We start from the raw sequence: 21,916 nt of genomic DNA, 5'->3' as shown, positions 1-21,916 counted from the left end.
TCCTGCGTCACCTAACTCTATCACATTTCTTAATCTTATCAGCCCGTCTATTCGTTGCCATTCGTCACAGCTATTCTCCTCTTTTGGCACCCAATCTGTCACTCTCATGGACTACTGGGGATTTGTTTTAATTATTGTGTCAACCTCCCAACTTCCTATCTTCCTTTCAGACTATGCTGAGATATCATTCACCCCCATTTGATCTCAAACTCACATTTCCACATTTCTTATATGCCAACTTTATGCCTATGATCATGTTCTGTTGATCTTTCTATGGATCTTATCTTCCTTTTTAGAATCCTCAAACCCTAGCTAACCTTCAATTTTTGGCCCCATATTGGCAGAGTACTGTGATTACATACCTTTGTTTACGAGGCTATTGGTAAGCGCACAAGTTTTCAGATGACGGGAAGTAAAAAAGAGAAACGTGCTCGTTAGTTGCTAACTCACTTCAACACGCTCGAGGTCAGTTCCGTAGTCCTCCGAGCCCGCAATGGCTGTCTGCGTCTGAATCCAGTGAAGAACTTCGTCCGTCTCCCGCAGGAATGTGTAGAACTTGGCGCTCTCGGATAGCTTCCAGCGCCTCTCGGCAATCTGCTTCTTCAACCTCGTGTACAGCTCTTCCAGGTCCTTCTGCTCAATCGCCAAGCACAAAGAGAAAGAATTTGTATCGTTATAATCGGGAAACCAAATCAAATTTTGGCAGCAGTTGAAGCAGCACAACAGTTGGAGCTGAGGCTACTTTGCACTCATAACATGTAATGGCTAATACAACATGAAAAAAATTGAAGTGTGCTGATTCGTATAAATGTTGCATTTCGATATGTTGCACAAAAGAGACTAGACACTAATCCTCCTTTACCATTACTGGAATGTGAGGCGAGAGAGAAGCGCCTATGGCTGAGACACGCACCATTTTAGCGCTGATGTTGGCACTGTCGAAGTGTCCCCGGTCCACCAGCTCCGTGCTCTGCTTCATCAGCCGAGTGATGTTGGCGTTGAAGCCATCGACGTCACGGTCGACTCCATCCAGCTTCTTTGTGAGTGCCTGCAGACGCAAAACAAGGATCACGCAAAACAAAGACTTTCCGAATGCAATAGCTTGCATATGTGCAGCTCCATGAAAACTTAATGTAAAATATGCAAGAACATAATGTGACAACTCTGTGTGATGTAGTAGACAATGTAATGAGACACCTGTGGAGACGCCATCAACTCAGCTGTGAGCTGAGAGATAGCTTCCGAGCTCGCCGCATTGTGGCCACGAAAATCGAAAGTAGTGACATCTACATGAACGTCCAAAATCAAATGTGAACTGCACGCTATGGTGATGCTCAATTGGCTAGGCATTGTAAACACCACCCCGCTTGGCCATAGCCTTCGCAGTACTAGGCATTGAAGAAGAAGCGAGAGCGCCGCGAAGAGGATCAAAGGCAATCTTTGATTGCCAATAACTCTGCTTCTGCTGAACGCATGCAAGTACTTTTTGCTGCAAAGTGCTTCTGAAATAGCCTATTTTAAGTTCGAATGCATATTTTTTTACTTCTGCCAACGTTAAAAAAAAAGTGTTTAAACAGTGCTTCGAGGCCTTTTTAAATTCTTGGTATCAGTTATAGGCGTGAAAATGTGGTACGCAGTGGGAAAAAGTCTGATCCTTAATATATTACCACTGTAACACAAGCTGCACAGAAAACACTGGACCCACCAGGACTGAATCCTCATCCTTTCCAAGGTCTGGGCTGTTGACCACGAGGAACTTTTCCTCCATCCAGGCCTCGGCCTCAGTGGCTTCACTGTAGAACTGCAACGCAGCATTACACAGTCAGTGAGGAAGAGCTGCTCATATCCTCAGGCCACGCAAAGCTGTGTCACTTCCACAAGCACATATTTCGCATCAATTATTTCAAGTTAGACGTAGATTTTTTGCCCCATGATAATAAGAGAATATCTTTGTGTACAGCTAATATCTTCCGAATACCCACCTATAAAACAGGAAGGTCAAGTATCATTTGTTGCTATATCACTTTCTGATATTAACCTGCTTACTACAATGTGATTATTTACAGAATACTGCAGGTAACTCTCTTGGCCCAAGTATTAGTGCTGAGTACAGGCATTTTTATTGGAGAATAATGTTATAGCAAAAATGCAAGTAATTACATGTAAAACTATGTGACAGAGGCAGTATAAGAAAATAAAAATAAAAAATGCGGCGATCTGCAAGCTCCAATAGAAAAAAAATGGAAATGTACTTCAAGTAATTGAAACATGTAATCAGTTCAAAAATAAAGAGCACGACATGATTGTTAAACGATTGTGCTCTCAAGTCTTTCAAAACTGTCCATCACGACAGCTAGATGCCCATTATTCTGTCCAACAGGGCTTCCCATGCAGATTCTTCTAGATCTCTCAGGACTGCTCAATGGCCACAAATTGTTGAACTGCCCATCACGACCCATCAAGGCACACCAGGGCAGCGAAACGTTCATCCATTGTCCACATCTGTCATCAACATTCAGTGCCCATGAGGACAGCCAGAGGCCCAAATTGACCATAAACAAGCCACCAGGGTTTATTAAGGTCCTGATGGGCAGCCAAAGGATCATTAGTTGTCGGCTGTCCACCAGCCGGCTATCAGCATATGTCAAGGCACAACAGCAAGAGGTCCAAATTGACCATCAAGGAGCCACCAGGATCCATTAAGGCCCTGACGAGCAGCCAACATATCATTAGTTGTCTATAAGCCGACCATCAGCCGGCCATCAGCATATGTCAAGGCACACCAGGTCAACCAAAGGCCCTTAACTTGTCCATAAGCTGCCTGTCATATAAACAAAGTTCTACCAAGGCCTATCAGGACAGCCAAAGGTCTCCATGTTCTCTATAAGCTGCCCATCAGCTAACCATAATAATCACTAAGGCTTATCAGGCCAGCCAGAAAGCCAATGCCTAACGCAAGTGCCTTACCGTGTGCGATTCCAAAGCGTCAAGCAGGCGCAGCCTTCGGACACTGGCTGCATCCTTGAGCCTGCCCCAGGCTAGCTGGAGTTCAGTCAGTCTCTTCTCCACCTCGGAGGCAGCAAAATGACCGCTGCGGATCATCTGCCGCCCTTTGCTTCCGACCGATGCGACCAGGGGCTCGTGTGCTTGGATGTCTGCTTCCAGTCCCTGACGAAATGCACAAGTAAAATAGCTCTGTTAGGTAAGACTAATTAGTTTACATGGCTGTAATGACTAAAAAGCACTTTTGGATATAAATCTGGGTAGGATCACTCTCTATAGCCCCTTAATGGCCGACACTTCTGTCCAATATTGGTGCAAAAATGGTCCTTGAACTTTGGGGCACTTAACCCATAAATTATATGCTTTCAAAAATAGTCTCTGTGGGCACTTCCAAGTTTGATAAGTATGTATAAGTATGAAACAACGAAATGTCGCTGGTTTTATTCAGCAATGGAAGAACTCGGAAGATTATGCCCATGCATCTGGTGTCAGAAGGAGCAGGAGATTTATTTACTCGATCTCAATGCCATGCGGAAAAGCGCACATTGGGCAGACTGAACGACGTGTAAATGACCTACTAAGGGAGTATGCGCAGTAAGTAATGAAAAAAAGAGGACAAGTTTATTCACTTGCTTGCGTCTGTTGCACCACGTGGGTGTGAGTCGCAATTTTTGTTAAGGGGGGATGAGGGTCTTGAAAACTTTTTTTTTATTTCTTAACATATCTTCCTGAAAACTGGCATGCAGATATATCTTTGAATGCTGATCCCAAATATATATTCAGATTTTATATATCTCATCTAGAAATGAAGATATAGCAAAATAATTTATCCCACATAGGTCTTTTCTTACGGGCCATTATGATAATTTCTTAATTAAAAAAACTAGTTTTAAAGAATAGCTGTCATTTCCAAGGGCCCACTGCACATCCTAAAGCTAAAGAAATTTTTAAAAAGTGATCATATAGGTCATGAATGAATAACAAAGTAGGAAGAAAAAAACAATGCGGGAGTAATTAGCTTACATCTGACCTAATTGCTAGTCTATTGGGTTTAATGAAAAATGGAAAGCTTTAGGATGTAGCTGAGGTTTTACTGAAAAAAATGATACCTAATTCAATAAAATCAGTTGATGCAAACATTATGAAAACTTCTGTAAGGCAAAGGCATTTGATCGAAAAAGCAAAGCTGAGAAAATTGCATTCAAAGTTTTGCTTACTCTGCCACTTTTGTTTACCTATCACATGGAAAAATTTAATGCTTTAGCATGCAGCCCAGTCATTACTGAACACAATAACACCAAACTCACAGAAATCTGTTCATGTAAAAATTGTGAAAACCTCTGTATTGCATTGGCACTTGACAAAAAGAAAAAGCTCAGAAAGTCGTCTTCACTTGCTGTGCCGACGTTCATTAGCTCGAACTTGCGGAAAGTCGCGGACTTCTTCGCCAATGAAGTTTTAATGTTGTCTGCGTACTTTTCGCACCCCGCGCACTCCGCGCAAAACAACGTGTCGAAGCGTTGAGCACGCGAGCTCGGTTTAGCCGCGTCCGTCGGCACCGAAGCGGCGTGCGGAAACGCCGAAGTCGACGTTAGGCTTAGGTCAGCCGGCTCGGCCGTTTCCGACGACACGGAATCCGAAGCGACTTGCAGCGTCTCAAAAGTTGGCATTTTCGACGGGCTTAGTCCAGGCGCATCCACCGGCACTGCAGAGACTTGCGGTAACACCGAAGTTGACACCGATCGGCACTGTCCAGCCGCGTCCACCGGCGAAGCTGTTGTTGGCGAGCTCAGTCCAGCCGCATCCACCAAGGGCACAGCAGCTTGCGGCATCACCGAAGCTGTAGTTCAAGACGATGTAGCTCTCTTCTTATTCCATGCGCGTCTCTTTTTTCCGACTGCTTTTCGCGTGCTTGCTTTCAAGCGCGCGTCTCGCGCCATCGTGACACGCGGAACAAAGACACCAGGCACGCAAAAGCAAGAAATTCGTGGTTAAAAGAAGCGACTCAATAGCCAAAATATTTACAAGAATGATAAAGAAAAAGGCAGAAGGAAAAATAGTAGGAAACAAAGAGGAATGCGAAAAATGACGTGCGCGCCGGCGAAAGCAGACGACGTGAAGGAGTCGAACAACGCGGCCGCGGGGCCGCGGTAGGCGAAGCATGCGTCACGGCCAATCAGAGGGCTGCGCCTCGGGGAGGCGCCCGTTTCACCCAATCAGCGGCTGTCTCGCGACGATTTCGCGCTTGAGAACGGGTGCCTAGAGTGCCGATCGCTCCGCTGCACGAGGGTCTACAGCGTGCCGAGGGGCGCCAGAATGGAGAGCGGGAAACCAGCTTTCAAACGTGACCAAGATGGCGCCGATCGGTTCGCGTCGCGCGGAGCTACGGCAGCTTGAAAATGAGGCAAACGTTCGCGCTTGGCGTTCAATTTCGGCTCACCGACGTTTCTAAATTGCCGTTTTTTTTATACTTCGAGTAGGAATTGCGCCATAATATTTTGTAAAGGCATAGTTGGGACATTAAAGACTTCAAAAACGCAATTTTTGAAAATTGCCATTTTTGACCATTTTTCGCGATTTCAAGACCCGCGTCCCCCCTTAAACGCATAAATGCTGCTATGTCTGTCAAAACGCTGCAAATTCATCTGACATTTAGAATGCTTATTACTCGCTAAGACACCATTTAAAGCAGTGATCCAACAAGCCAACGGGACATGAATGCAAAACCCCAGTTACTTGCCTGGTGTTTTTTCTGCAGCGACTGCACCGAGGACAGACTCGTGCCGAGGTCGGCCGAGCTGGCCAGCGGTTCCTTCTCCCGTATCCACGACATCTCGTCGTCCACGTCACGAAGCAGCTGCTGCAGCTGCAGGGCTTCTTCCAAGTTCTCCCGGCGGATCTGGAGCGGCTCGTGCAGCGACGTGTACCTGCACGCGGCGAGGTATGACTTTAGTTGAAATTAAATGAAATTAAATTATGGGGTTCACCGTCCCGAAACAACACGCAGGCTATGAGAGACACTGTATAAGGTGGGGGTTCTCCAAAATAATTTTGACCACCTGGGCTTCTTTAATGTCCACCTAGATCTAAATACACAAGCATTCTTGCATTCGGCCCCCATTTGAATGTGGCCATGGCGGCCAGAAATAAAATCCGCAACCTTGTTGTATTCAGGATGAGTATGGCTCGGTCGCTTAGCCACCATGGCGGGTGGGATTAATTTAGTAACAGCCGTGGTTAAGAGTCACAGCACACTTAATAGCAACCAAAGAACATACAAATAAACGATAAGCTGCTAATACTTAATACAGTAAAAGTGGAGCAGTAGCTAATTTTCAGTGATCAGTTGCATTGGGAGTTCCAAAAGCACTGAAAAGCAGACACCTGTCAGTGTAAGCGATACTGTTATATGTGTGACAAACCCAGACACTCTTTTATGGATAGATATTTTACAGCATCAAAAATAATAAGTACAACAATTAAAATACCTATATATAGATTTATTACCATGACCAAAGATATACCAGAAGATGTGCCGACCTGTTTTTTGCACACAAGGGTGATACCAACACATTAAATACATCTTCTTGCAAGTTTTTTATGGAACAAAGAGCTAAGCAGAAATGGAAAATCAAGAATAAAGTCACCCTGGCTCTATTATTTACAGTTAATTAGAACGGGACTGCAACGGTGAACACAGAATTCTGAACATTCAGCTATGTTCTGGACAGGGCACTCGTGTGTATAGCTGGCACTTCTTGCGTCAATGTGATCAGGTTGAGTATTTAGCAATGTAGCCTGTGTATAAGAGTGTTTACAAGTTTATGATAGGACTATACAAGCATAGTTAATACAGTTTATCAAAACTAAGACATAAGTGTCTTAACTAGGATACATTAGCGTCAAATACTGATATAAACACAAACATAAAACAGACAAGGACAAGCAGTGGTACACCAGTGCCCATTCTTGTCTGTTTTGTGTTTTCATGTGTCCAGCATTCCGTGCTACTAGTATACCTTGGTTAGAATGCAAGAACTAGCTCAACAGTCAGTCTTTCTAACAGAGAAACAAAATGAAGGCTACATTTCAGGTTAATGACAAGCATGACAGCTCATGGCATCTCACGAGCACACGGCTACCTTTTCACAATGCTGTCGGCCCGCTCCTGAATCTCATTCTTGAGGAAGTGGTCATTCTTCTGAAAGTTGGCAGCCTGGTCCTTCACCTGCTCCAGCATTTCGGCGTGGTTCGTGATGTCCGTTTCAAGAAGCTTCGGTTGTGAAAGCAGAAATATTCCATGAGAATCAGTAGAAAAAGAGAAAAAAGAACAAATTGCATTTAACAACAAGTATTTAACACTTGCATGCTCAGTCATACAAGCACTAGTGGAGCAAATCTGTCGCTAACTTTCTTGAAATGCGTTCAAATACTAACTCGGCAGTCATGCTGGCTTAATTGTCTTGAGCATCTCTTTCTTCTGATAATCACTACTGGCTAGTGCAGCAGTTGCTACAGATTGTGCCGTATGTTAGTGAAAAGTGCTCTACAAGAACAATAATCGATGGTTAATAGCTAGTTCTGTCTTATCTTTCACATGAGACACATTCCATAGTAATGCAACATGATACAGGGCCAATTAACTCAGAACCATACAGACAGCAGGCACTAGTGATATTCTGTACCTGCTGCTTCTTCAGAAGGTTTTGGACAGAGGTCAGGTCCTTGCCATGGTCTTCAGACTGCAGCTGTGTTTCGACATCGTCCATCCAGGTTTGTAAGTCGTCGAGCATCCAGTTAAACAACAGTGCCTAGAGAGAAAAAAATATGAAATAGTGACATTACAAATACTTTCCACTTGGAAAAACACAGAATAAGGAAGTTGCAGTTTGGCCTGAATGGAAAAGTGAAAGCGATAGAGGTATTGGTAGCTGGCTGAGTGCGCCTGGCCATGCTATGAATGCATGTGGCGTCGGAATTCCCTTGTTACACTCGAGTGAGTAATGCTTTTAGCATTGGCGTCTTTATATCGCTCAATAAATGACCGCATAGAAGCAAAACCGTACGTGATAGGAGTCCTGCAGCCGGTCCTTCTTCAGCTTCGTCTGCTCCAGCAGCTGAGCCCAGAGCCTCTCCACCGCCTCCAGCCGCGACTCGATCTGACCCGACGCGTAGTGGTCCGCTTCAACCAGCCGCTGACCCTCGTCGAGGAGGGTCTCGACGCGGCCGCGGTGGGCCAAGATTTCGGCCTCGAAAGCGGCGTGCTTCTTCGTCTTGCTTGGCAGGTTCACCGGATCCCGGTAGTTCTCGTCACAGGCCACCTGGAGCTTCTCGTTGAGCCATGCTTCCACCTGCGAGATTTATGGAAATAGCGGCGATGAGTGAACCCAGGGCGTTTCCACCATGGAACTCTCAATTTACTGGTAAAATCTGGAATGTTGAGATGACGAGTTGGTGTAGCTCTTGAACACGAAACAACAGTGACGGAAATGAACAACTACACCTCAAGATCTGCAGTTAGCTTCCCTTCGCAGCTTGCGTGCCTGGTGGCTAAGCTTAATGCACAGGAGAAAGAAAAAGAAAAGGATAACATGGAAGAGCCCTTGTTATAACTGTAGCATGGCCTAGAATATATATTTAGGCGGTAAGTTATAGTGGGTTTCATTTACATAATGTTGTAACACACCATAAAGAAACATTTTCTCCTAAGCTAAACACATAGAATCTTTTGGAGTTGCATTGCATTGCAGTTGGCATTTTCTTCCCCCAGATATTTCAGACTTAGTATGAGTCATAATTCACATTTCTGATCCTTTCTCATTCACAGCCAGATCTCTTGTACCTTTCTATAAAACACACTTCACCACTCTACGGTAATGCCCTCTGGGCAAATGTAGTGTCATGAATAAAGGTATAAAATAAGGAAAAGCTGAGTCACATATATAAAACGATCAGAGTTCCAGGATCTCTTTGGCTTGTCTTGAAGGAAGTTGACTGTACATAAAACAACAAAGGCTTGCATCATATTCGTGAGAGCACATCATCTACAATTGGATTCAACCGCCATCCCTCTGTACGCACCTCATAGACGTTGCGGAGGAAGCGCTGGAACTGTCGTGACTCGGCGAGCCGCCTCCGCTTGAGCTGCGCGTTCTCCTGGAGCCGTTGGCGGCGCGCACAGATGGCGTCGCACTGCGCCTGGATGGCAGCGCTGTCATAGTGGCCGTCCTGGACCAGGGCACGGGCAAACTCTTCCATGTGGCTGATGCGCTCCCCCTGTGTCTCCATGGTTTGCTCGAAGTGCGCGTGCTTCTTGGTCAGCACATCTACGCTTGACATGGAGTCCTGCGCGGCAGAGAATAATGGTCATCCCAAATGTCTCTAGACATTGAAAAACACACACACACACAGAGAACAAAATAAAACAAAACTTCTGGCTCCAGTCAGTTTTCGAGTTCCTTTACTTCAAGCATCAGCCCAACTACAAAGGACAAGATTCTAAGAGGACGGATCAAACTGACACTTGCTGGCTTATGAATGATACATCCTATTAAGCCACTGATGCAATTTTTACAGAAGAGCGTGGACCCTTTCATTTGATTAACTTGTTATGCTACATGGCAACTTGTTTGGCGTAAAGAAAGAAAAAGAACAGAAAGCTGCTGTTTGCAGACAAGGCAATTTTCAGACGTGTAGCCAGGACAGGGGCACGATCAGGGCGTGGAATTCGGGCCAGCATTTCACGCCACTTCGTTTACGCACACTCCAGAAGAAACTTGCGAAGAAAGCTGTACAGCTCTAGCAAATCTCTGCAGATCATAAAAGGCATCTGTTGAACAAGCGCGTCTAGTACTTCAGAACTCACCCCGAGATCCTCATTGTTCAGCACGGCCTCCTTGCTGGACAGCCATGCCTCGGCCTGCTTCGCCTGCTCCCTGAACACCTGCAGGTCCTTGCACTGCCGCAAGATGGCCGCCCGCTCCTCCCAGGCACGGCGCAGCGACTGACGCAGCTCCTCCAGCCGTTCCAGCTCCTTCTCCACGACGTCCGATGCCGGGTGCTTGTCCCGCTGCAGCATGTTGCCAAACGAGTGGAGCCTCTCGAAGGCGTCTTGACGACCTTCCATCTCCGCCTGCATGGAACAAGCACAGAGCTTGAACTGTCGGATCCTAGGAGTTTAGCATTCCAAAGCTCGCTTTATACCTGTCACCACTTGCAAAGGCTCACAATACAGGTTCTCATTCATTCTATACAGCATACCTCTTTTCAAAGTTTGCAAGTGGGCTTGTCTGCACTGTTCATTTGCCCAACTAATGGTGGTGCCAATCGTCGTTTAAATGAATGCAAAGCCCTAACCGCACATGCATTTGTGCTTGTCACTCGCGCATGTTGTCATAACGAGGACCATGTCTACATTTTTTCACGTCATAAGATACAAGTAAACTGAGCTTGTACATGCCGTTTGTGAAAATGACTTTGCCTCCATTAGTTGGGCAAACTGCCTTATGGAAAAGCCAGCTTTACAATTATGAAAAGAGGCCACTGGCACGCGTTCTAAAGCAAATCAAAACGCATAGCGTAACGTCTTAGAGCAACTCGCGGTCCTAGAGCAACGGATACCATAATGGATGGCTCTGGATTAATTTTAACCTCTTTTAACATTCGCCTGGATCTAACACAAACGTTCTTGCATTCTGTCCTGCTTAGAATGTTGCCATGGTAGCTGAGAATTGAACCCTCAACCTTGTGTTGTGTAGCAGAACACCACAGCACACATGTTCTAGACAACAAATGCTTACTGGCAACCTCAAAAGATTCCACAGGCATTTTTCTTTTTTTCACAGCAGTGGATTTACTCAGTGAATTCAGCTTACAGAAAACTTGTGTGGGCTGGTTATGGCCTGCAGGTCAAGCATTAGAAACTCTCCTGCCCTAAAAAAAGATCATGTGCTCTTAAAAAAAAAGCATTATTTATTGAGCATGCAGTTTCAAAGTGTGCTGAAAGCTTTACAGGAACTTCCTACAAAATTTCAGCACTCTAAAACTGCCATTTTGTTGACACTGGACTTTTTCTGACATTACGGCGGTCTTTAATAGACATGTCACACTTTGAGTCGCACTTAAATGTACTTGAAATCAAATGCGCCCCAACTAAATGCTAAACTTCGCGAGAAACAATGACATGTAATGGAAACACTGACATTCATGTTTTTGAGGCACAGTCGTGCTTCTTATGCCGCAAAACACAATTTGTCATGACAGCTTGGACGGCATGTGCCGTCTCTTTTCCTGTCACGTTTTTCTGGCACAAAAGGCATGAAAGTCAATGTAACATCCCGCCTACACCAGCGAGAAGCCTTTCTAGGCTGTAATGCAAAATTTGACAGAGCTTCCACTGCACAACTGCGACATGGCCATGCGAGTCCAACAACCGCGCAACGCGTAACCGGATCCGTACCTTGCACTCCTGGTGAAATTCCAGCAGGCTCTCGGCCTCTTGCATGTTGGTGCCCAGGCCACCCGAGTTCATCCGCTCTATCAGGTCGTTCACCCAGGCCTCCTGCAAGTGCACAACACAACATGATCAGCAGAAACAGAATCTGAAGCAGTGTTACAGTAGACTCGTGAGATTTAAAACTTGGATCATTCAAAATTACGGTTGAATAAATGAATTTCAGACCTTTACCTGGTCCACTGCAGTGTTAGTGTGCATGAAGTGGCTTAGTTTGAACAAGTCAAGCGGGCATTTCAGTTAATTCTAACTTTTTTGATTTCCAGAGGGTACAAGAATGTAGCTGAAGATGGCTTACGAAGGGTGAGCGTGTAGGGTGGGGGCATTCACGAGGCACTAAAAGTCAAAATAGTCATTAATAGTCAAAAAATGTCTACTCAAAGGGCTGTATACATCGACGATCACATCAAACGCAACTCCATAGCAAGTTATATATCTGTTTCTGTTCACGTCCATGTCTTAAGACTATACAAATATATGGCCAGTTATGGATACATATTAATCAAATGAGCCATAACTGCGTTTTGGACTCTATTAGATTCAATTTGACTTGGCTGAAACGTGAAATGTGTGTTCACTTGGAGTTCAAGGTAATGCGAATGAAGCACTCAAAAGTGGTCCTTCATTGCTTACAGAAATGTAAGCAATGAGACTTGCTCATAACATGCCAGCACATTAAGTGGGATACCCTTCTGTGTGTAGTTAACTTAATAAAGAGAAAATGACAAACACAATGTGAAAGAAAGGGGGGAAGGATTTAGCGAAAGGTAAAAGAAAAACTCACCAGACCCTTCAACTCCGTGAGAAACTTGTGCAGCTGGTAAGCACCAGCAAGGGTTTGCTTCCTGGGCAATGAGAGAATGGAAAAAAAATATGAAGGAAATAAAACTGTTGTACAACTGTCGTTATGCTAATTAAGATGATCTAGGACATCCTACCATAAATTATTTCTTTTTCTAGTAGACAACCTCACGAGGTTCACTTGAAACTTAGTGGCGTCTTGAAACCCCTTGCCAATACCAATCAAAGTAATTGAACGAGTATTCAGTAAGTGATATCACACTACAATGCAGTCTTATGTTTGTGAAACTTAACACTGAAAAATATTTTATTCAATCTTAGGTCGCGCCTTAAGACTACCCACAAAGACAAAACAAGAGAGTCTGTTCACAACCTTCCACAAGTAGTGATTCCCTATGCCTCCCCTCAATGTCTGTATCTTCGATAAAATTGCAGATGAGGTAAATTTTCCCAAGTGGAACAGACATTTGCCTACTGAACCAAGGTACAGCTGTGTAACGAGGTATTCCGCAGAAGTTAATAACAAAACCATACACTGAAGTTAACCATGAAATCATATAAATTAAAGGCCAACCTCAATACAAGAACTTCTCACAAGAAGTGATTTTCACAGAGTGTTGCACTGAAAGTGCAGGTAAATATGACGATGAGGCCCTCTTTTGAAAATTCGACTCACAGTACCAAGGAATGTCATCCCTAACTGAGCTGTTTTCGTTTGCTACAGCTTATCACAAGTTGTACTTAAGCTCTGTAGGCACAGTACAGTCGTACCTCGGTATACAGAACACAAATGTAACAAATTATCTGATATAACAAAGTAAATATGAAATGTTGGTGCCAGGAAATCGTACGAAACGGGATCGTATCAACGAATTTCTACTGTATGTGCCTATAACAAATATTGGATACACTCACACCTTGTTGTAATGAATTCACATCTGACATATAATGCCTCCATTATATCTGATATTCATTATTAGCATATATTCGTTACATGCTGATATTAGAGAGAAATATCTTAGGTTTACTACATTATATTGGCAATGGACAGTATAATGAGGTTATTTTCATGTCCCATGCAACTTTGCTATAATAATTCGCTGTATGTAGAAACTTGCCGACTCACCTGTTGTTGCAGAGACCCATCAGCCGCTTCCAGTTCTCTTGGACCTCGACGACCTTGGCTCGGATGGGAGAGGCCAGCTCCCCGTGTTTCTTCATCAGCCGCTCGCAGTCCTGCTCGTGGTCCTACAATGGAAGACGCACAAGAGAAAACTTCAAAACATTCAGTTGTGAGGCAAAATTGGAAAGTTCCGTGACGACTGTCATAAGATCCTGAATAAGCAGGTACCAGAGAGAATTTGGCATTGCTCTTGCAATGATGGCTCTAGCAAAAGCACATTTTTACATATCCCACAAGAAACTGTCTGTGAAGCATGCTCCTTTACACATTCCAAGACCACAACTTGTACCAAACACAAGACTCTACACAGGCTTAGACCCACAGTGAAATTTATCGTGAACTTTACACAGAAAGATACGCCAACAGGTCCGCCGACAAAAGAGGCGCGTTACAGTGCTTTAAACTTGAAACTTGGTTGCTTGATAGTCTAGTAGCACAGAATTGCTAGTCTCGCAACTTGGTGCAGAAGCTTTGCCAATTGATCGGGGAACACAAAATCTTGACAATAAACAAAACAAAACAAAATATGAAGAAACTGACCCTGAGTTTGGCGTCAATGGTGGTCATCTCGCGTTCCACTGCATCTTGTCTTCGCTGGAGGGACTCGACAGCACGCAGGCTCTTGCTTTCCTCTTTCGTAGTCATAACAATAGCCTAGAATGAAGCCGAATCCACAGCGTAAGAAACGAGTGGGCTTCTTTGGATCAATCGTGCAAGTGGTCATTGATTTGCAGCACCCAAGAACACTTCGGAGAATTTTCATGCTTGACTTCTTTTCACAGATTCTACCGCCACAACTGCGAGCTAAAGGATGGCGTGCTTTCTCACTAAAGGTGAAATTCATCTCGCACTGATTGCTAGCGTAAACTATTTGTTATATTTTTCTTAGATTGATTTGCTTTCCATGTCTTTTTTTGCAGAGAATCAGTAACGAACGCAGTCGCCTGCCCACCTGCATCGCCATAGTGGCCATCAAAATACTTTGATATTTTTTCTTGATTGCTGTATGTTACTGCAAACAACCTAGTGCCTTTAGCATAAAAAAATCACACGAGTCAACATGAGTAGGAAGAATAGCAGCTTGGGTTTGTTGGTTTTCCATGTGTCCTTTCTAAGCTTTACGCTGTTAACACCAGGATGAGTAGGAAGTGGGGAGCAAGTTGGTGCGTGTCCCCTTTGCTAGCGCAGCTGTGGTGCGCATGGGTGTCAGCGTGGCTGAACACATGTGCAGCCCGCGCACCCTGTTTTAGAGGTGATCGCACGTTTAGTACTGGAGGTTGTGTAATCTCGAGTTTCAGACACACGTTGAAATGAGTGGCAGACAAGGCATCCACTCCCTACGGCCGCCACTTTTCATGATTGCATTGTCCCATTGAGGGGGTGGAGTGGGCACGAAGACGTGGCTGGCTTCGCTTCGTGCCGCCGAAGTGAACATATCGTCGACACGGCACGAAGCCATATCATTTGTCGCCGGCTCTCAAATTCAACAAAATTAATTTTTTTCTTCCCGTAAAAATTGCTTTTCAGATTGCCTGATAGTTCGGAAAATCTTGCTGCCCCCTTCCGTGTAAAAGAAATCCATCAGCAACTGTACTTATTTGCATAAAAGGTCGAATTTCAATACAACGAAACTTCAATATAACTAAGCAGGTTGTCGATTTTACCGACTTCATTATATCAAGATTTAACTGTACATTAAATGACTATACAGTAAATTAAATCGGTATATTTAAAGAAAGATCTGTGGCCCCTGTAATAAAACAACAAAATTGGGATGTTGCACTTGACTATGCTAATGAAGGACATTTTTTTTAAGTACTTATTACTAATGTGCTTTGTTTACCATTGTATTAACAAGCTAGCTCTGTTCCCTCCTATAACATCTTCTAGACCTTAAAGGCAGTGGGAACAAATAAATATACCTTCTCATTGATGCGGTCAACGGTGTCGTCGATGTCGCGCTTGAAGGCATGCACCTCGAGGGCAGCAGCCAATTTGGCACGGTAGGCCTCCAGCGCTCCTTGTAGGGCCTTCCATCTGAAGTAAAAAAGCAGCGATATGTCCAAATCATAAACAAGCGAAATGCCTCACTGAGACATAACGTTTCAGTGAGACGATGCTAGCAATGATACTGGCATGCGTTTCTGAAGCTATTGGCCTGCCATTTACCTCTCCAGTTATCATTAAACTTATTTCTATCTGATCTGCCAATGTAAGCAAGATTGAGCGACAAGGCAAGAAATATGGCTGCCAAACACGATAGCAATGCCATTTCCTTGCTGCTTTCGCAGTGGCTAGCACTTTTGTTTATCCATACCATGATAACCATAACTGTTGCAGCTGCAATTGAATTGAAGTTGCAATGTATTGCTATTGTGCTCAAGAACTCTTGTTACTCAGGAGCATAACAACCAACAGGTAATGAACCCACAACCTTTACATGATGCAAAAGTTGCGAATCTGCCTCCCACTGTTGCCAAACTTGTTTTTTCGTCCACTTTCATTTTCCTTTAATTTATCGTCTCTACACTTCAACTAAATTGACAAATAACTTCCCCTGTGCTTTCCTTGGCTTCATACGGTTGTGCTATGGAAAATCAGGCCCCTTGGTGCCCCTTCCTCGCAGTCATTTCAGGTGTATAACGTCTCAATTGCAAGTGTAGCGAATTGCATTTGTGTTGCTCACAAACTAAATTGCATTAGTACTCATGAAGATTACACCATAATTACAATGAATTGCAATTGTGTTACAGAATAACTCAACTGTGTATCACTCCCGGATATTACATTGAAACTGCAATGTCATTGCAATAGATAAGAGTTGTGCAACCCACAAGCTCGAATGCATAACTCAAGGGTATTCAATCGCAATTGCATTTAAACTGCAACAAACCGCAACTGTGCTGCTCAACAACTCAAATGTATCACCCAATAGTATTACGCTGCAATTGTATTACTCAACAACTGCCTTACTCAGGAGCACCGCAAGTGCAATTACATTGCAATTACAATGTTTTAGACTGTGTCATTGATTACCTAAATAAATAATGAAATGCATAAAAAATGAAAAGAATTGTCACAGAACACGACCCCTAGTGTTTAGAGGAAGTAATGAACAATCTATCTCTGTCTTGAAAACAAGGCTTGCAGCCACGCACACACGTGGTGAAAAAAAATGCGACTTGCAAGGCTTCTTACTTGCGGTTTAGTTTTTCTCTGCGCTGCTGCACTGCGCGGGTGTTGGGCCTACCCTCCTTGATAAGCTTGTCAGCGAGGGCGTTGATGTTCTTGATGCGACCGTCATCCACTCTCATGTCCTGCAAGTAATAACAAAGTTTTGGGGAGACCTTCACAAAAGACAGTTCAACGACAGACTCAATAAACAAGAAAGGCGACGTGAATTACGTGCCGCACGAAAGGGAAAAGAATCGTAACTCCCGCAAATCACATTGCATGTTACTGTTGTTCTAAGCGAACATTCACGAGAACAAGTTTTGCATAAATCTTGTGCAGTAAGCATGACAGTGCGGTGACTTATATGAATAACGGATGCTGACGCGAGTCAAGCAACAGGAGTGCTTAGAGCTCCATGTAGACTATGACTAAGGTCTCATGACAAGCAAAAAATAAATAGATTTATAAATAAACTCTGCAGAAATGTTGGCGAAAGGACACAGTCATAGGGTGTACAGGGCCACCCACTCTTGGAAGTAAAACACTTATTAATTCAGCACATTTAAACATCTCAGTACATAGAACACACTTGTTCAAGTGAACCGAACACAATGTTCAATTCACTTTCTTAATTGAACATGTCACATAGCAGTAGTATAAATGAGAATCAGTGAAAATAAGCCTTTTGTCTTCTGTCTGTCTGAGTGTCTCTATTCTACTATCTAATATTAACTTTATTTATTTATATCAACATACAGCAACCTCGAAGGGCTATTGCTGAGGTGAGCTATTGCATTAGTTTCCATTCAACAAAACATTGGCATATTTTCTGCTCAATGGGTTCCACATAATGAAAAAAAAAGGAGCCTATGTATGCCTTCATGCCATCCTTAAAATTAAACCGTATTGGGACCTTGAATACTGATAAAATGCTTCTCCTGAGAGTGAGTGATCCTCACGTGCACAACCTCCTAGTTTTCTTGAAAGCCTGCTTATATATTATTCATACACTTTATCTTATTAACTTCTATAGAATTCATATTTGCCAAAACACGAAACATACCTCTATGTGCTTGTGTAAAGAAGCTGTTAAGTACAAGTTCCCCCAAATATGCCTTCACCAGTCCAACCCGTTTAACTGCTGACGTTTCATGCACTTTCCTTTGTAGTGTCATTGCTATCACGGTTCACCGAAAGTACGCACCACGTCAAAGTTGCTAGAAGCTTTCATCGCTACAGCAGTCTCCTGACGCAACATCTCCTAGCCAATCAAAATCTATTAATGATATATAAAAGAATAAAAATAAAACTGAATTGCATTCAGTTGACTATAAATAATGTGCTAGCAGTGCTCACGACAAACAATTGCGATGGGTACACACGCGCACTTACCGAATCAACGTCGTCCAGCTTTCGCTGCAGTGCTTGGCAGTGCTCGTAGTCTTCTCCGGTGTCTCCAGCTTGGACCATGAGCTCCTGATAAAAATGTAGCACGCCATGTTACAGAGTAGTTCAAAGCAGACAGGCTACAAGTTCATTTCGACAGACAAGAGAGATTTGGATTGGTTCGCTATGCTTTCTGCCTTATGATTCCCAACACAAGAAAAAAATTAATGCGATCACAGGGTGTCTTCGCCAGAGCCTCCTATTGTCCTTTTTGTTCCTTTTACTGACCAACAAGATCAATGTCATCTCAAACATTCTTATTTGACCGATGGGTAGTGCTTAAAGTACAAGGGCCTGTAGAGCCGAAGAGCACCAGATGACAGTAAGATGACGGTATGCTATGTTTTAGCAGAGTAAAATTCGTTAAGTGTGCAATCGGGCATACTGCAAATTAAAGCTTGCTATAGGGCATAATGGATAAATGTGTTACATTCGATGCTGTGTACAGATTGCATCATGTGGCCAAGGGTACTTAACGTAGGGCACTTGTAGTGCCAGCAGTCGTAGGGTTTCGCTATCAAAATTCATTACACCAGGAGACCACTGTTCAGAGCCTGTGCTTCAAGTTGGCACATGACATCAGCACATCCTGCGTTCTTAATAAAAGTCCCAGAGTCATTGTGCATTCATGAAAAGCAAGGAAACACTACCAGCTTGGCACTGTACAGCACATGCGCACGCTGCACTCATGAAGTATTTCCAGCAAAGCTTGTCATTGTCACTCAACAGTGGACAGTCTGTCCAGCAGAAAGTGCCCCACACCTCCAGTGACACCACAAGTGTAGCACATTCGGGGGCAAAGTCCATCAGGTCTTGTAAGTCCACACTGGTGTACACGCAGGTATCGTTCGCACAAGGTACAACAAAGTTCAGGCCTTCCCATCATCCTTAATTACTCTTGGAACAGCCAAAATCCCACAAGAGAAAAAAGCCTCTTCCTAAGATTCACGGACACTTTTGGATACGACGCCGCTCATGTCGATGAACAAATCTGGCTTCAGCACAGCCACACACGCACACGCACCTTGTCTCGAATCCAAGCTTCGACCTTGTCGACCTGGCTCTCGAAGTCGAGCATGTCCTGGGCCTCCTCGAGTCCGCGACCTCGGCGGTGGAGGGCATCCAGCAGCTCCTCCCAGAGCTGGAGCAGCCGCGACAGCTGTTCGCGCACCTCGCCTGACGCTGGGTGCTTTTTGCTCAGCAGCAGCTCTCCTTTCTGCGGAGGACAACAGAAAAAGGAGCACCCTCGTTAACTAGCGAGATAGTTGGTTCTCAGTAACGTGACTTGCTGTGAAATTAAGCACCGGCTACTGGAGAATGTAACCACGGCATGAAAGAGTGACACTACATAAATTTAGAGCGTCTTTTTCAAGTCTCTCCATTTATTTGGTGGAAAAAAAGGCAGTCTACTGGTGAGGAAAAAGAAGGCCTAAATTGCACTTCCCTAAGTTTCACACCTAAATCCCATGTCGATATGAGATTGTGATGTCACACATTTCAAAGCACAGAAGCTTGCTATGTTGATTCCTTGGCTCATTCAGAATACGATATAATCCTTGTTTACTGATAAAAAATTTACCACTTCTAAACAAACACAGACAAAGTCCATGATGCCGTGGGTAGCTAACGCAGAAACTTCCAAGGTGGCATTTGGCCTTCCATTCTGGCTTGTTTTAGGGCTAACGAAGCCTCCGCTCATGATAAGACTGACTCGGAAGTGTAACTTCGACAATCTAGCTTAAATGAACATTCCCTCTTTGTTGTTCTTCAATGTGTCCATAAGCGCACTTCTATGCTTACAAAAAAAAAGCCTCATCCTTTTTCTCACAACCCAAAAACTAAAAGTAATTGGTTTATTAGAAGTAGGTACGAATGAATGGTCAGTGCATACTTATTAATAATAGCACTAACACAGACAAGTATCCACGCGATAGACAAGGCAGGCAAGTCAGCTCAAAAATGTCTGGTGTTCACTCAGTCAAGAAATACAGTCAAACCTTGAGGTAATGAACACGGATATGACGAAGTAAATGTAAAATGTTTCTCCCAATGTCAGCATGTAACTAACATACGTTTATAAGGAATATTGGATATAACAAAGTTATTTTGAGTCAGACACTACCTTGTTGTAACGAAGTAAACCACATTAATCCTCGCATTTACAAATGGACGTCGACTTAAAGCTCTTCCTCGACACCAGAGTCCAGCACGACAAGCCCACCACTCAGTGATTTATGTGACGAAAAGTTGTTTGAGAAGGAGAACGCCTCTCCAGCGGCTTCGACCGACACAGTATAAATGCCTGACTACAAAGCTTTATCTTGGGAATCACGCAGCAGTGTCCTCAAAGTGCAGCGACCACTTTTGCAGATCGCTGGAATTACCCTCAACTTTCCGGAGAAACATTTGAGAATGCAGGGGAGGGGAGGGGGTAAACACGGTAACATGCGTGGCCAGTGCGTTTCTATTCCGCCACGAAAACGTGAGGATTCCTCAGCTACAAAGGGCTTGACGATCCCGCTCACCTGTTTGATGGCGGCGATGTTGCCCTCGTGAGCAGCCAATTCTGCCTGGAAGGCCTGGTGCTTCTGCAGCTGCTTCACCTGGATATACGGAAAATAGGGCATTAGTGAGGGTGGGCCAGAGTGATTACCACATTTTCGAGTATATATGGCTCACTACCATATTTAAACTACACTTCCAATTATAAGAAAAGAAATAAAAAAACTGAAAGCTCATGCAAATTATTAGCACAGATTGCCCCATGCAACAATGTTGCTGTTACTGTTAGGAGACACAAAACAATTCTCGGCACAAAGCAAAGCTTCAGGAACAATATTTTCTTAAATGCGCTCAAGTTGAGGCCACTTTCACAACTACTTCCTGCTTAAATGTGGTTGCGCTTCACACAAAGTGCGCGGCACCTTTGTATGCGAATTTCACTTTCGGTGCCGCTTCATGGCAACAAAAATTAATCTTTCAAATGTGGCTTTACGGAAAAATGAATAAATATTGCCTTTAAATGTTGCTTCGTGGCAATAGGTTTTGCAATGCTGTAAAGCTATACATAGGCAAAATGTTTTACTGCTGTGATGTCGCACCTCAAAGTAAAGTTTGTGTGCAACTTGTATCCCAACTTTTTACTCGAATTCTCCAATCTCTGATCTCTGGTGGGGGTCAACCTATAGTGGACAGGCCAGCCCAAACAAGAGTTGGGAGTTGTACCTTAAAACCACTGTTCGGAAACGGACTACAAATGATCACTCTCCATAGCAGCCCTTTACGATGCCAAGACCAACTCTCTCATAAAAATATTCCTTCTGCCATTGCACAACAAACAACTCGATCTACCAATGTGCTACACCGAGTCTGGTTAACTCATTAAGCCACTAAATGATTCTTGCCTTCCATCAATACCTTTGCTCATGGTTCACATTCCCATTTCCCTAAATTTTCTTTCTAATGTGTTAAATTTCCATGCAATTTCAAACTCAATTTTGTGCCAAGCCGATTCTGGGCTAATGTAACCACTGCCCCTCCTGCTTAGGCTCACTTTTATGGCCCAGCAGTAGACTTTATGTAAATAATAACAACAACAAGAAAACTGATAGAAAGCTTACTTTCAAGTAAGCTTATGGCTGTGCTTTTACTACACTGTGCATCATGAGTTCTATGCATGCTACTTGTAATGAAAGATGCATTCCATGCTTAAATTGGCATGGTAAGAATAGCTTTCTCAGCTAGCTCTCCTGTGACTTAGTAAAACTAACGGCACCTTCACTGCGCGAAGTCAAATC

The 21,916-nt window shown here is 43.8% G+C and overlaps 1 protein-coding gene across 4 annotated transcripts in view; it reads right to left on the bottom strand.

The window, feature by feature from the left end:
- kst (spectrin beta chain, non-erythrocytic 5 kst) overlaps window positions 1-21,916 on the bottom strand; it is a 223,525-nt gene that overhangs the window by 20,290 nt on the left and 181,319 nt on the right. For all 4 annotated transcript variants that reach the window (XM_075699633.1, XM_075699636.1, XM_075699634.1 and 1 more), the window contains exons 48-66: window positions 20,645-20,722; window positions 19,144-19,335; window positions 18,066-18,149; window positions 16,698-16,816; window positions 15,422-15,536; window positions 14,040-14,153; window positions 13,443-13,564; window positions 12,300-12,360; window positions 11,462-11,563; window positions 9,869-10,135; window positions 9,085-9,348; window positions 8,070-8,354; window positions 7,689-7,814; window positions 7,146-7,276; window positions 5,744-5,930; window positions 2,968-3,168; window positions 1,706-1,801; window positions 914-1,048; window positions 451-633 (exon numbers count right to left, since the gene is read on the bottom strand). In XM_075699633.1, the coding sequence (XP_075555748.1) occupies window positions 451-633; window positions 914-1,048; window positions 1,706-1,801; window positions 2,968-3,168; window positions 5,744-5,930; window positions 7,146-7,276; window positions 7,689-7,814; window positions 8,070-8,354; window positions 9,085-9,348; window positions 9,869-10,135; window positions 11,462-11,563; window positions 12,300-12,360; window positions 13,443-13,564; window positions 14,040-14,153; window positions 15,422-15,536; window positions 16,698-16,816; window positions 18,066-18,149; window positions 19,144-19,335; window positions 20,645-20,722 (2,862 nt within the window). The remainder of the gene's footprint in view (window positions 1-450; window positions 634-913; window positions 1,049-1,705; window positions 1,802-2,967; window positions 3,169-5,743; window positions 5,931-7,145; window positions 7,277-7,688; window positions 7,815-8,069; window positions 8,355-9,084; window positions 9,349-9,868; window positions 10,136-11,461; window positions 11,564-12,299; window positions 12,361-13,442; window positions 13,565-14,039; window positions 14,154-15,421; window positions 15,537-16,697; window positions 16,817-18,065; window positions 18,150-19,143; window positions 19,336-20,644; window positions 20,723-21,916) is intronic.

Source organism: Dermacentor variabilis, chromosome 7 (genome assembly GCF_050947875.1).
Source record: "Dermacentor variabilis isolate Ectoservices chromosome 7, ASM5094787v1, whole genome shotgun sequence".
Taxonomy (NCBI): Eukaryota; Metazoa; Arthropoda; class Arachnida; order Ixodida; family Ixodidae; genus Dermacentor; species Dermacentor variabilis.
Note: the sequence above shows the minus strand (reverse complement) of the source record. Positions and strands in the feature narration are given on the sequence as shown.